The 15,581-nt window shown below is 52.5% G+C and overlaps 1 protein-coding gene across 1 annotated transcript in view; it reads right to left on the bottom strand.

The window, feature by feature from the left end:
- The window catches only part of LOC101657999 (serine/threonine-protein phosphatase 4 regulatory subunit 1-like), an 89,580-nt gene that overhangs the window by 12,408 nt on the left and 61,591 nt on the right, over positions 1-15,581 (bottom strand). Inside the window, exons 6-10 of the mRNA XM_045296907.1 lie at positions 6,399-6,506; positions 5,597-5,662; positions 3,385-3,543; positions 2,894-3,066; positions 1,579-1,640 (exon numbers count right to left, since the gene is read on the bottom strand). Of these exons, the coding sequence (XP_045152842.1) occupies positions 1,579-1,640; positions 2,894-3,066; positions 3,385-3,543; positions 5,597-5,662; positions 6,399-6,506 (568 nt within the window). The remainder of the gene's footprint in view (positions 1-1,578; positions 1,641-2,893; positions 3,067-3,384; positions 3,544-5,596; positions 5,663-6,398; positions 6,507-15,581) is intronic.

Genomic DNA, 15,581 nt, shown 5'->3' with positions numbered 1-15,581 from the left:
GGGGGGGGGGCGCGTGCTTCACTTCAGAGAAGTCTGTGTAATGTGGGTGGGCCGCACAGACACGCACACCCCAGGCCTGCGGCTGCATGGCAGAAGGCACGGTAATTGGGCCCTGGAGTCTTCAAGCAAGCCTTCAGCAAGGTGGGGGTGTTGCGGGCGATTAGCGTTAACTCTCTCAAGCAGACGCCTTGCACAGAACAGGGAACGGGAACATAAGAAGCCTCAATTAGGGACACCAGGCTCGCTTAAATCCCTTCCACCCAAGATACATGTTCCCGCACCTCCATGGAGGTGAGGGGCATCCAGCCCCCAGGTGTAAAGCAGGAGGGATGCCTGTCCACCCCGGAACCAGCACCCCAGCACACGTGCACGTGTCCACAGTGCTTCCTGCATCTCCTGTTCCGCTGCTTTGAACCCCTGGTGCTTTCAGCCTGTAGACTTCCTGGCTAGCTCCCCAATATTTAGGGCAATGCCCCCCAGCTCCTTGGGGCAGCATGCCAGGCCCTCCCAGTGACCACAGTGACAGTCCAGCCATGGCTTGTTCACAAACACCTGACGAGTCATTTCTCTCGAAATCTTCTAGGGCCAGAGACCCACGGACCTCCTTCCTCACACACACAAAACAGTCCACGTCAGATGTGGCAGCAACGCCTACTGAAGCTCACTACCCACATGCTTCTCTAGCATGTCAAAGGTCACGCGCTCTTTGACATGAGGTGAGAACCTCTCGCAAACATCCCCCTGGTCCCCGGGACCACCGACGTGCTGCCTCGTGCCTCTAGGGCATGCCACAGCCACCCTATCCCCCAGGCAGCTGTGTACTCAGTCCCCTGATGGGACCGCAAGGGCCTCCCCAGGTTAGTGGTCTGGAACCCCCTCCCCTAGTTGGTGCAGGCCCTGGGGGTCTTGGTGCTCAGAAGTGGCATGATCCATGAGCTCACCCCCTCAGCGAGCAGAGACTTCATTCCCTTTATAAGTGTGAGGGCAGAGAATAATCAGAGAGCAGACTGGCTGTCCACATCTCCTGCCCAGAAGCTCCGCAGAGCTCTGCCCAGCAACAGCAGCAATGGGGTGTTTTTTTCCAGGCTCTCAGGCTCAAGGAAGAATACAAATATAGCACCGCTTAGAGAAAGAGAAGAGTCGTGATAATGGATATGGATTGCGAGGTCTGCTCCCAGATCAGACACTCAGTGGGAGCACTAGTCATGAAATGAAAAACACCCCAAAGGAGAAGTTGTACTTTTCCCTCTTGGACACACACAGAAGCCATCAGGTCTAGCTAGGGGATGAGCTAACAGGTTCCAAAAGGAGCCAAGGCCTGGGCCGCTCAGGGACACAGAGGGCTGGACCGGGGGTGGGGGCCTGAAACCACACGGCAGGTTCGTGGTCAGCCTGCGACAGCCAGGTGGCCCTGCCACTTCTGACCATGGCATGACTGCCGACTGGGGGACGAGCTCCCTGAGGGGCCGATGTGATCCCCAGAAGCAGTGACACCGAGCAGCAGAGGGGACAGCCCCATGCCCAGCAGTGGCCCCACAGTCCCACCTGTCTCCTCTCCTGCCTGAGGGGCAGCAGTACCTTGGATGTCGGGGTCCTGCTTCATGTGCTCAGGCAGGCTTTCCAGGACCATCTGCAGATCACTGCGGGCCACACAGGGGGTCAGCAAGCTCTCGGGTGGGCAGCGGGCAACCTCCTGTGGCCCAGGTTTGCCTGCCAGCAGCTCCAAGTCCCTGCTGATATCTGGGAGAGGAGCTCGCCAGTACAGGAAGGTGCCGAACACATCCTGGGGGCTTCCTGGGCAGGCTGAGGACCCAGGCTGAGGGAGACTGCTGATGTCAGGAAGCTCCGAGGGCGCCCTGGGCCCTGGGGGCGGTCTGGCTGAGTGGTTTCCAAGCAGCGTGGAACTCTCTGTGGGGCTGTCAGAACTGCCACTGGACTCAGTGGGTGCCCCTGTCACCCGTAGGCCTGGCTCTGTCGGCATGCACGTCCTTGAACTGGGTCAGATTGGGGGAGGCACACTTGAGCAGTTTGCTCAACTAGCCACCAGAGCTCCTGCAAACCCTCCGGGCCCCCAACCCCAAGGCCAGCCAACTGGAGGAGAGAAGCTACTGGCTGCTCCCTCCACCACCCCACCCCCACCCCACCCCCACCAGGAGGATCCTGTGCTCTGAAACCACCCGGCAGAGGTGCTACTGCCCTCTCCATCGCGTCCCTAGAGAGGGCCCGTGCCTGACTGCGCAGGGCATACCCCTGGTGCAAGAGGGACTGCTCACCGGGGTGGCCACCAGGGGGCAGAGCTCGGGTAAAGAAAAGGTGCAGCCCACCTAGGTCTGCTGGGCACGGGAGAAAAGTGCCCGTGGGCCCAACACACAGCAGTACTGAGGGCTTCTGACGGGGCAGGGCAGGTCGGGCCCATCTTAAAAAGCACCTGTGCCCTCAGAGCGGTAAAGCTCCTGAAGCACCCACCGCTGTGGGGCGTGGCAGGAGAGGCCCACCCTCTTCAGAGGGGCAGGAGACACGGGGCAGGTCGGACTGCCACCCATGTATGCCCAGAGGGCGCTGCGTCACAAAAGCCCGTCTCAGGGACGGCCTCCTGTCTTTCCCAATGTGAATTATCGAAAGAACTTCATTAACCAGAAAGTAAGAGAAAATATTCTTTACAGGTTATTTAATCACGACTCTCAATGAATATTTCATCTAAATTTAGGAGACAGGGTAGCTTCATTATTCATAACCCAGTGGTCATGTTTCAAAATCATTATTGCAATTGCCTTTGCCTCTTCACATGATTAGGGCTCTAATACCCACCCTGCCCAGAAGGTCACCATTCCTGAGCCTCACACGAGCAAGCTGCCCGAGGCGCCAGGGCGTCTGGGTCCTGGCTGGAGCTCACCCGGCAGAGGGAGGGGCGGCACTGCTGCCCACCGGGGGGCAGCTGGAGTCCAGGTCCTGGGCAGGGGGTCGGATGCTCAGGGTCCCATCTTCTCGGATATACAGGCCAGCCCGGGCGGGATTTGCAAAGGTAGAGATGAAGGGGCCCAGGGACTGGAAGGCCGCCTGGCGTACCTGGAAGCCGGGGAGCGACACGTGAGCGAAGCATCGACCGAATTTCCTGCTCCCGAAGTGGTCCCTGAGGAGCCCCGGTGCTATAGTAGTGCGTCTGCCTCTTTAGGGTGTCAGCTCCCTCCCGCCTAGTAACAGCCAACCGGACCCAAGGACCCAAGGACCGGGCAGCCCTCAGGGGCTCCGATCCTCATCACTGGAGCATTATGGCTGGTGGCGTTTCCTTTACCATCCTCTCTGGCACTTCTGGGCTCCCGGGGTGGGGGGTGGGGGGGGCAGGAGGCAAGACCCCTGGTGATGGGGAAGTGTGTGTTGACTTACCCACCGGCAGGGGTCGCTGATGAGCCTGATGAAGAGCGGCGAGAGTTGGGTTCGGCGCACCTCGGGGGACGTGGAGTAGGACACAGCCATGAAGCACTCCGCACAGGCCTTCCGCATGCCCCACACATTGTCCGCGCAGAGTTCAAAAAACTTTGGGATCTACAGAAGCAAGGACCACAGGGGGGCTCAAGGTCGGAGCCACAAGTGACGGCTTCAAGGAGGAAGGGGGAAACAGGCAACAGAACTCCCAGAAGTTCAGACTCCCTGGACATGTTGACCCTGGACGGTTCCCGGAGACTATCTGCCTGGGATACTCTTTAAACCTCCAGCAAAAACTATCCCAAGGTCACCTTCCAGCAATGGAACAGATGGGCACCCAAAGTATATCACCCAGGGGTAGGTACGCTGATCCTTCAAAAACAATCCCATGGTGGGAAGCAAGGGGTCTACGATGACGCTAAAGCAGAAACGGGAAGCAAGTGGGCAGGGAAGCTAGATGAAGGAGCACAGGACTATCAGAATGGAACGAACGGGGAGCTGCTACGCTGTGAAGAACGTCATCGGTCCCACTGAGCCACTGATGAGGAAACTGCCACAGGGGGCCTCCATGGCGGGGTAAGCCTTCCCCAGAAACACAGCAGGACGCTATATTATTAGGAAAACGGGGTCAACAAAAGACACACAGAGCCCATTTCATGACGGGGCTAAGGCATGTCCTGAAATCCATGACAAAGCAGGGGAAATACATGTCTAAAAGCGGTCATTTGAAACACACAGAAACGCAGGCAAGTATGAGAAACACTCCCTTTGCCTCTTGGTTTCAGTAAATAACCTGGTTACATTTAGTAGGATAAGAGAAAACCCCGCCAACAGGCAGAATGACCAGTCAGTGTTACCTGAATTTAGCAGGTGGCCCGCTGGTTCACCCTTTCAGTGCATCCCTGGCACAAGTCTGTGGGTCGGGAGGCCGGCTGGCAGAAACCGAAAGTTACGCCAGCAACTCCTGTCCACAGGCATGCAGGCTGTGCCCAGCAATGCCCCTGAAGACTGCTCGTGGCTTCCAGCCGCTCTGGAATCTGCTTGTAAACCACCTTCCGCACTCGCTAGTTGGCCTGTCACTGTGTGGGGCGCTCATGTCTCCACCTAAACTCGCTATCCTGTCTTCCTGGCTCTCTCATCAAATCCACGAGTGAAATAGAATCTTTGGCGTGAGCTCCTTTTATAATCATCATGCTAGTCGGGATCATATCCTCTTCTAAAATCTACTCTTGAATAAGAATTCCATCTTTAATATGTTAGCATGAGAGGAGTCTCCCAGGGGTGCTGTCAGAGAGGCACTGGACTGGCGGTTCAAACCCACCAGCTGCTCCGAGGGAGACAGACGAGGCTGTGGGCTCCTTGGTGACCCTACACAGGGTGAGCGGGAAATCAACGCGATAGCAATGGGATGGCTGGGTAACAGTGAGCAGGGAACTCTTGTCAAGAACATGGCTTGACACAGACACACTCATGTTGGGCTGAGGAGGGGGTGGGTCCTGCCAGGCAGAAGGACCCTGGAGGGAGAGGGCAAGACTGAACAGGCACCTCGAGGGAGCTGACAAGTCACAAGGTGGGGCCAGAGAAATGGCTCTCCACGCTGCTGTGCGTCTGAATCACCAGGAGCTCCTCAGGAGGGCAGCGGTCCGCCCTGCCCTGCCCTGCTGAGCGGGGATCTGCCACCATGAGGCCCCAGCACACCCATGACTCGAATGCAGGGTCAGAAGGGAAACCCGCCAGGGTTCAGAACAGAGGATGGCGACTGGAGGCGGGGCAGTGAAGGGTGTTGAGAAGGGACAAAAATCCCCACTAAGAGGTGGTCTGGATTTTATCCCACAGACCAAGGAGGGCCCAGAGGTTCTGAAGCCCTAGAGTGAGGTGATGAAGCGGGATTCCAGAAAGGGCAGGTGGGCAAGATTAGGCAGGGCAGCTCAGACCCTGAAGAGACCTTGGAAGATCGACCAGCGAGGGGCGACAGCCTCATCAACAGGGAAGCTGGCCCACCCCTCAGAGCACGTGCCCAATGAAGCTGCTAACGTCAGGAGCCGTGTGGTCTGAGATGCCAAGGGAGCTGACATTGCCAAGGACGAGATTGTACGTGCCCAACCTGACATCCGATCTTGAGATATGCTGGAAAGGGTGAGTAGGCAATTAGAAGCAGCAAAACTCCACATACCAAAAACTTCTCAGTGGCGTCTTGTCCCACGGCGTGGCAAATGTCACCAAAATTCGTAGCACACACCTTAAAGAAACAAACAGCAGGCTCACTCATCTTAGCTGGAGGCCTGTCTCCACAGACTGTCCCCGTTAACGCAACGGGCACAGCATGGCAGCAGCTGTGCTACTAACTGGTCGTGAGGCCACTAATGAGCGTGCGCTGTGCCAGGCACCAGTGGGCACCACCTGGGCACCCACGGTGCATCACAAGCAGGAGATTTACCGAAGGGCGTGGGCTAGGGCTTTAAGCTCCAAAGTGAGCCTAATACATCACGCATTTAGTTAGCAGCAGGGCAAAGGGGACCCTTCATGCTCTCTGGGGCAGAGCAGTAAACAAGCTCAGTCTTGCCTGTGCGTCAGGATGGGGAGCCCAAGGGAGTCGGCCAGCTACGCCGCAAAGAGCCAAGTGGGAGATGGAATTTTCAGGGCGGGGTGCCAGCAGCCCCGAGACAAGGGCTGGCCGGGTAGTGTGATGGCCAGTGTCTGATGAAAGGCTCCACGGGCTGGGGGCAGCGGCCGCTGACAGCAAGGCACCAATGGCTGCCACAGACACACTCAGCACCAAGCCTGTCCTGGCTCCCTGCGTGTACCAGCACGATGACAGTGGGCAGCCGTGCTCTGACGCTGCCCTCCCACAGTGCGCCTGGGCCAGGCTCCCCTCCAGACTGCGTCTACTGGAAAAGGCCAGAACCTTGGGAGGACTTGGCTTTTAATTTTAGTAAAATCATGACTACTATGAAGTGATGGGGGTGGATCCCGACCTTGCGCACTTGGAAGAGCTTGCTGTCCCCACACAGCTCGCAGAACCGGGGCAGCAGCAGGCGGGCCACAGCGCTCTTGCTCAGCGTGGAGGCCATCTTGCAGATGATCTGAAGGGACAAGAGAAGGGCGTCACCTGCAGGCACGTGAGGCGCAGGAGTCCCAGCCAGAGGGGCAGAAAGGGGCACAGAAGTACACAAGCCCAGTGCCTCTGAGAAGGGGTCTCTTGATGCCCAGCAGTTCCAGCCTGCCAGGCACCGACCACATGGCCCAACAAGTAAAGGATTGGTGTGAACGCCCGGTCCTTCCACCTTCCCAAGAGCCTCACGCCTGTGCCTCATCAGTCCCTGTCTGTCTAAGGCTCGGAGGGTAAGACACGTGGCCGCAACAGGCAGCACTCAGACGAGTGGAGAAGGGGGTACTGGAATACCTTTCCACGTGGCACAGTGGAAAGAAGAGGGCATTCCTCCCTCAAGTGAGGGTTGGACCTGCCTTTCCAGGGTCTGTCTCTCAAGGCCACGGCCTGTTCTGCTTACTTACACGGCGTCGCTCCACCTCCAGTCAACCAAACCCACCTCCCTGCCAACCGAGTGGACTGGGATGCACAGCGACCCGGCGAGGGGGCGTGGCACGGGGGACAGGCAAACATTCCTGTGGGTTCCAAGCCTGTAACTCTTTACAGGAGTAGAAAGTCTTATTGGCCTCTCACGGAGTGGCTGGTGGTTTCGAACTCTTGACCTTTTAGTTAGACGCCAGTATGTGTCATCAGGGTTCCCTGCAAGCAAAGCTACTCTCTCACTGCGGCTTGACCAGACCGAGGAGAGGGTGTGAGCTGTGAGGGGAGGGAAACAGTCCAAAGTAGAACTCAGCCAATCTCACAAACGCCAACACTCTTCAGAAGAACAGGACAGAACCCAGAGTCTGTACAGTATCTCACCAATAAGCTCCAGCAGACAATAAACCCACAGCCCCGCAAATGGGAAAACCAGCATCCGGTCAAGAAAAATCTCAGTCCGCAGAAAGAGACCAGTAGAACAAGGAGTTGGAATGACCACACTTCTAAAGAACTGGAAAGCAGCTATTAGTTATAGGGCCGCTGTGAATCGGACTCAGCTCCACGGTAGGTGGGTTTGGCGCTTTGGTCTTGGTATAAGACTTCGTTTGGTCCAAGGGCTCAAAGAAAGCAGCCCTGTAACAAATAAACAGGAGGGGAAACTCATGAAGGAAATGGGAAGGACCGAAAAGCAGCAGGACTTCGAGTGACAGCCTGGTTGCTTGGTTACACTGGCAGAGCCCTGGCGGTGGTTAGTTCAGTGCCCAACTGCTAACACTGAAAAGCAGTCAGCTCAAACTCCAGTGGAGAAAGGCAGGGCCACCTGCTTCTGTGCATCCTAGCCATGGCCTTGCAGGCCCCACAGGGCAGCTCACGATGGGTCAGAATCGAACGATTCAATGGCAATGGGTCTGGTTCTTCTTGGAGATAAGCACCTACTGACCCACTTGCAGACAGCAACTAAAGACCGTCGCCAGAACGGACCCAACAGGCAAGGAAGCAGAACACATCAGCTGCAATGGGAGACTGAGAAGTAAGGACCAGCGTTTGTGCACAGAGCCTGCTGAAGGCTCTGGCTGCCAGCAGACTCTGCCTGCATGGAGCTTGCAGGAGCTGCCCACGGTCCTGCAGAACACACTAGCAGCTTGAAGATAAAAAAAAGGGGCAAGATCAGCGAAGGGAGGGGCCATCATGGCACAAGTCAAAAGCACAGGAGTCCTGAACTTACAATCCAATCCAGAAAGGGCAAAAGCCAATCAAAACAGAGGCTTCCGGGGGTGGGGTCTGCTGGACCAGCTCAGTGGAGAGCAGACAAGTCTTTTCAGAACGTTAGGGTGACTTCCTGGGGGCCTCCAAAGGGGCCACAGAAGTCTAAGAAAACAGAAAACTGTTTTGGTGAGAAAACAGCCTAAAGTGTTGCACTGAAGAATTTTTCCTTCCCATTACATCAGGGCACCTACTCGTTCTTTGAGGGCAGCGACTCTAAGTGGCTGTCCACGGAGAGTTTCCTGGGAGCCCTTACAGCCCTCGTCTTGCCCCTGGTAGGTTTCTCTCTGCCCATTCACAAGGAACTCGGCTCGAGTACCCCGAGGACTCTCACACTGCCATCTTGACTCGGTGACCACACAGCGAGGGCACACTGCTCCAGAAGTGTGCCCACCTAGACGGAGGTCTGGGTGGAGACAGCAGCTTTCGAAACGCTGTGATCTCTCTGTTTCACACAGGTGTCCAGGGCTGTGCAGTGGTGCGTATACAGATGGATCTAGCTGAAACTGGAAAACCCTCGGCAGAGAGATGGACACAAACACCCAAACGACAGCAGGAAAAAGGGAGGACCCTGCACAGAAAACACACGAACAAGGCCAAGTGGGGAGTAACTACATTCGATGTAAACAGACTAAGCACTAAACTAAAAGGCAGAAGCTGTCAGACCGGACCTAGTAGGCTGAAAACAAAAGGATGCATCCAAATATACAATAGGGTCAGCATGAGAGTGCTGTACTGGTTGTGTTAATATCAAAGAAGAGGTTCAGCATTTATGACTACCAAGAGAGACAACAAAATACGTTTCTTAATCATCAAAGGGTCAATAGATCACAAAGACAAGAAAGTTAAATTTATGGTGTGAAATGCTCAGAAGTCTTTAAAGAAAAGGAGCCCCGTGGCACAGTGGGGAAGTGCTGAGCTGTTGACCAAAGGGTTGCAGGTTAGAACCCACTGGCCACTCTGGGGGATAAAGAGATAGCGCAGTCTTCTTCCATAAAGATTGTTTCTTCTTCTTCTTTTTTGAAAAAAATTTTTTAAAGTAAGCTTAAACTTACAAATTTCCACTTTAAGCTAGAAAAACATATGCAACCTAAACTCAAAACAAGTAGAAGGAAATAATACTGAATATAAATCAACATTTAAAAGAAGAAGAAAAAGGGACCGTCCACTCATTACCAGCTAAGTGGACAGACCCCCTCCCCCCAGAAGAATTCACCTCAGAGGACAGCACTGAAGCTACAGCTCAAGGAGAGCGATGTGTCTGATCAAAGCACACAGGAGCAAACGAGGGGGCAGGGAAAAAGAGTGAAGCACATCCCGGCCCACCAAGCCCTGAGGATGATATATCTGCTCAGAGCAGCCAATACACAGAGAGGACCATAGGGCCAGCCCCACCAGGAGACATGACGTTCCTCCCTGACCCATAGCACCACGGGGGGTGGGGCAACATTGGAGACACACGGCGGGACTTGTGCCCACCCTGAGCCCACCATGCAGAGGCAAGACCCTGGGGGCGGGCAGCAGAGCAGCAAAGGGAGCAGAGCAATGAAGTCCCCAGGGAATACCAAAAATAGTCGACTGTGGGTGTGGCGCCCCGTCAGACTCGACTGGAAAACACTCGGAAAGGACAGCAAGTAGACCTTGAACTAGTTATAGTCTCTTCTTTCTTGTCATTGCCGTTCTGTGGTGGTTGGGGCTATGTCTTATTCCACTGTTGCTTCGCTTTGCTCAGTCTTGTCTTGGTGGACACTGTTGTCTCTGCATGTCTGTCTGGACAGGATAGGTGGGATAAACACACCAGAAGAGAGACCAACCGGACGACAGTTCCGGGGGGGACATGGGAGAGGGGGAGGTGGGGGAAAAGGAAGTGGTGTTAACAAACCCAGGGACAAGGGAACAACAAGTGACAGAAAATCTATGGTGAGGAGGGTGTAGGAGGTCTGGTAGGGCTTGATTAAGGGCAATGTAACCGAGAGGAATTACTGAAACCCAAATGAGGGCTGAACATGACAGTGGGACAAGAGGAAAGTAAAAGGAAATAGAGGAAAGAAGTAGGAGGCAAAGGGCATGTACATACAGGAATGTACATATATAATATATATGTATATATGACGATGGGGAAATTGATCTATGTTCATGTATTTATAGGTTTAGTATTAAGGAAGCAGATGGACATTGGGCCTCTACTCAAGCACTCCCTCAACACAAGAACACTTTGTTCTAATAATCCCGCACTCTGAGATGCTCACCTTCCCAACAGGATCACGATCACTGATGGCAAAAGGGTGCATAAACAAATGTGGTGAAGAAAGCTGATGGTGCCCGGCTATCAAAAGATATAACGTCTGGGGTCTTAAAGGATTGAAGATACACAAGAAGCCATCTAGCTGAGAAGTAACAAAGCCCACATGGAAGAAGCACCCCAGCCTGTGCGATTATGAGGTGTCGATGGGATCAGGTATCAGGCATCAAAGACCCAGAGCAAAAAATCATAATGTGAATGAGTTGGGGAGTGCAAAGTGGAGACCCAAAGCCCATCTGTAGGCAATTGGACTTCCCCTTACAGAAGGGTCGTGGGGAGAAGATGGGCCAGTCAGGGTGCAGTGTAGCACCGATGAAACATACAGCTTTCCTCTGGTTCTTTAATGCTTCCTGTTCCCTAATATCATGATCCTAATTCTACCTTACAAATATGGCTAGACCAGAGGATGTACATGGGTACAGATAAGAGCTGGAAACAGGGAATACAGGACAGATAAACTCCTCGGGACCAATATTGAGAGTAGCTATACCAGGAGGGAAAGGGAAGGTGAGGGGAGAAAGGGGGAACCAATCACAATGACCTATCAATAACCCCCTCCCAGGGGGATGGACAACAGACAAGGGGGTGAGGAGAGACATCGGACAGTACAAGACATGAAATAATAATAATAATAGTTTATAAGTTATCAAGAGGGAGGGAGGGAGGAAGGGGAAGGGGGGGATGAGGAGCTGATACCAAGGGCTCAGATAGAAAGAAAATGCTTTGAAAACAATGATGGAAACATATGTCCAAATGTGCTTGACACAATGGATGGATGGATGGATTGTGATAAGAGTTGTACGAGCCCCCAATAAAATGGTTTATAAAAAGAGAGAGAGAGAAATCAAAGTCAGAAATGGGTTATTTCGCTGAGAAAAGCATCCGAGTCAGCTGCAGGGGTGCAATACTGATAGAGACACAATCCCACAGCGGCAGACGCACGCACGGATAGACACAGGCGGCGTGGATGTGGAAGGGAGAGTGTGCATCTATAAATTTAACAGAAGTTTTTGCGCACCGAAATTTCCCTTTACTGTAAACATATCCATGAATGTGGGGGAGCACACAGAGGGCAGAGTTAGGAAAACTTCCTAGACATAACCCAACACCTTGAAGGAATGAGACTGTGGGCCTGGGGCCTGCCTCAGGACAATGGTCTCTAGGGGACACCTGGGTCAGCTGGCATCGCACAGTCCACAAAGACAATGTTCTAGAGTCTACTTTGATGTAGTGTCCTGGGTCTTAAAAAGCCCTGTGAGCTGCCTTCTAGGCTCTAACTACTGTCCCTTCCTGGGCAGAGGAAAGACGAGCAAAGGAAACTGGAGACCAAGGAGCCCAACTGGCCCAATGAAGTAATGGACCTGGGAACCCCAGTCACCACCCCCCTACACAAGAAGGACTAGATGGTGCCCAGCTCTGAAAGAGAGCCTATTGGTCCTTGATTGGGAAGGGAAGGGGAACATGGAACCAAACTCAAAATCATAGCAAAGGGCCGGGCTCACAAGGAGGACAGAGATCGATGCACCCTCCAAGACCATGGCCCTCGGTAGCCCTTTAGCCCTGCGAGTGAACTCATCCCCAAAGCTCAGTTTCCAGCCAACAATAAACAGGGGAACAGCTAACCCAGCGAAGGAGGACACTGTGGAAGAATCCACCATTTGTGATCAAAAGAGTAGCATTTTCCCAAAGACAAAATTCAGAGTGGAGATAAGAAGCACGGGGGAAGTGGGATAACTGATGTTACTTTGTGGGACCTGCAATCAATGAGATGAAACAAAACGTGTACAACCAGTTGAATGAAAAATTGATCTGCTCTGTAAACCTTCACCTAATTCACAATAAAGGGATTTTATTTTTTTAGCAATTAAATTGGATTTTTGAAAATATTAGCAAGATTGACAAACCTCTAGCAAGACTGATCAAGAAAGAAAATAAAAACAAGAAAAAAACACAAATTGCCTATATCAGAAACAAAAAGAGCTAACACTACAGATCCAAAAAACATCAGAAGGATGAAAAAGGACTATCACAACCAACCTTCCACCACTCACCTGTCCGCTGCGCACGCTGCGCTGGTTTGCATGTTGCTGTGATACTGGCAGCTAGGCCAGGAGGGTCACCCAGACTGAAGAGGTGTCAGCAGAGCTCGCAGACCAACACAGACGGCATGTCAGTGAAAGCCCAGGCATGGCGGAGGAACACTGACTGTGGGAGACACTGCCACAAGATCGCTTCCAAGGGAGGAAGGTGCTCGAAACACGACGGGGCCAGAGCACTGCCTCCTCAAGAGAGTCGACTTTAATGCAGAGCCTCCCTGTGCTGATACGGCACAACTGAAACAGAAGAAACGGCCACACAACATCCTTTACTCATCAGAATGTGGAATGAACTGTATTGCCCATTTTTTGTTAACCATACGGTCGATTCCAGGAATAATAAACTGAAGAGGAACGGCAACACACTGGCCAATGTAAAAGAATTTCAAAATCTATCCTGAAGCATGACACTGTCAATACGGTAATATCTGTAGCGCTTACAAGACGGGTTGATATGACAGCTATTGAAATTCAAATACCAACCACTAATGGCAAAGATGAAGAAACGAATGATTCTCACCAAATTCTGCAGTTTGAGATTGACAAAGCGAGCATTCAAGGTGCATGACTGAGTACTGGTCCCTGGAACGTGAATGTGGAAAAGGAGGGTACCCAGTTGGAGAACATAACGATACTGGGAGACACATGGCAGAATTTAGCAAGAACAACAGGACCATCAGTCAGAATAGGGCCAGGCGTCAACTGAGGAATAACGAGCATCAGTTGCTCATAAGCAAGTTGAAGTTGAAGAAACGTAAAAACAAGCCCACACACATCCATGGTACAGCCGTGAGCAGGTCCCACCTGAATGCAGAGACCATCTCAAGAACGGATTTGATGCATTAAACACCGATGCCCGAAACCGGACCAGCCGTGGGATGACATCGAGGACACAGGTCATCAAGAAAGAAGGAAAGACCCAAACAGGAGCCCAAGGGACCCTGAAACCTGCTCATAAACGTAGAGCAGCCAACGTAACGACAGAAATGAAGAAGGAAAAGAGCGGAATGGAGCATTTCAAGGGACGGCTTGAGAAGACAAAAGTATTGTGACAAAATGCACAAAGTGGAGTTAAAAGTTCTAGAGAGAAGACCCGCAGCACCTCTGAGAGCAGCGGCCCTCCACTGTCCTCAGCCGAGCCCCTGGGAGACAGCCCCTCACCTGTGCCGACCCCAACCACAACATTCTTTTCCTTGCTACTTCATCACTGTCATGTTGCTACCGTTATGAATCAGGCGCCCCCTGTGAAGGGGTTGTTAGACCCCCAAAGGGGTTGCGACCCACAGGTTGAGACCTGCTGTCTTAAATTAAAAGAACTGAAGAGAAAATTCAAGCCCCAGATTGGGGGGCAGAAAAAAGATGAAGGATTGTATGGGCACAATATTGAACAATACAGAAAGCATCAAAGAAGATGGGAGGAGTACGCAAAGTCACTGCACCAGAGAACGGACTGACACTCACCGGAGGGAGCCGTGACCAAGAAGCGAGGGTGCCGGAGAAAGACAGCAACCCTGGACTGAAGGCTGTGGGTGCTGTTGTTAGGTTGCGATACTGTGATACTGTGCCCAACAGCAGGGGACACGGTCCATCCTGCACCCTCTTCCCAACTGTCCCTGTGCCTCAGCCCACTGTGTCCATCCACCTCGGGGAGGACCTTCTAAGGCCTGGCCAAAAAGAAAAGAGGTTCCAGGAACTGATGAAATACTAATTGGAATGTTTCAACAAATGAATCCAGTGCTAGAGGATCTCACCCCTGTATGCCAAGAAATTTGGAGGTCAGCTACCTGGTCAACAGCCTGAAAGAGGTGCGCATTCATACCCACTCCAAAGAAAGGTAATCCAACAGGCTGCAGAAATTATTGAATGATATCATTAATGTCACACACACGTAAAATTTTACTGATGTGCTTAAAGCAGAACATCGACAGGGAACTGCCAGAGAGTCAGGCTGCATTGCAAAGAGGAACGACGCTGCTGGTGCCAGATGGATCTTGGCTGCACGCAGAATGTGCATGGTAAGTTTATTGTGCCAACCTGGTCAATACCTCAGATATACAATCATAAGAGTCCTGGTTTTGTTTCTCTAGATAAACCTAACACACAGAGAACACCAGAAAGATGTTTACTTGTGCTTTATTGGCTGTGCAAAGGAATCTGACTGCGGGTCATAACAAACATAGACGGATGACACTGTGAAGACTGGGCATTGCAGAACGCTTTATGGCGCTCATGCAAAGCCTGTACATAGACCAAATGGCAGTGGTTCCAACAGGAAAAAAAGGGATACTGCATGGTTTAAAATCAGGGAAGGGGACCATTAGGGCGGTAACGTTTCAACGTATTTATTCCATCTGTGAGCTGAGTCAGTAATCCAAGAAGCTGAGGAGATCACAGGAGCAGAGGGTCAGGGTCAGAGGAAAGCTCTCTGAGGACTCGAAGCTCTTACTGATAAGACAGAGACTACAGCCTCAAGTACCTTATGACCCAGCAATCCCTCCACAGGGCAGAGGCCCACAGAAATCAAGAGTACACACCTATGTTTACGGCAGCAATGGCCATAACAGGAGAACCGTGGAAACAACCAAAAGCTCTGATCACTGAGGAACAGGTAAACAAACGCTGACACACTCACACAGTGAACTGCTGTGCACCAATGAAAAACGACGACAACGCTCGTGGACACTGTAAGGCATGGACACAACTAGAGAAGATTATGCTAGGCACGCTCAAGCCAATCTTATAGCTATGTAATAACATCATGATGAAGAAAACTAAGAAAAAGAAATGTGGCTTTTATACCAAAAGATAAGACTTTGATGGCTGTGAGGAAGCCAGGGATGGGGTGGGAACAGGGAGAGAAAGGGGATAGAATTTTGCAAAGGGAGAATGAGGGGCAGAAAGAGAACCATGTTTGAGGGGAAGGAGGGGTACAATGGGATGTTGTTGCTGATATTATTAGCTGAGGGGG

The sequence above is a fragment of the Echinops telfairi genome, unplaced genomic scaffold (genome assembly GCF_000313985.2).
Source record: "Echinops telfairi isolate 266 unplaced genomic scaffold, ASM31398v2 ScPeMD7_7413;HRSCAF=8451, whole genome shotgun sequence".
NCBI classification, from domain to species: domain Eukaryota; kingdom Metazoa; phylum Chordata; class Mammalia; order Afrosoricida; family Tenrecidae; genus Echinops; species Echinops telfairi.
Note: the sequence above shows the minus strand (reverse complement) of the source record. Positions and strands in the feature narration are given on the sequence as shown.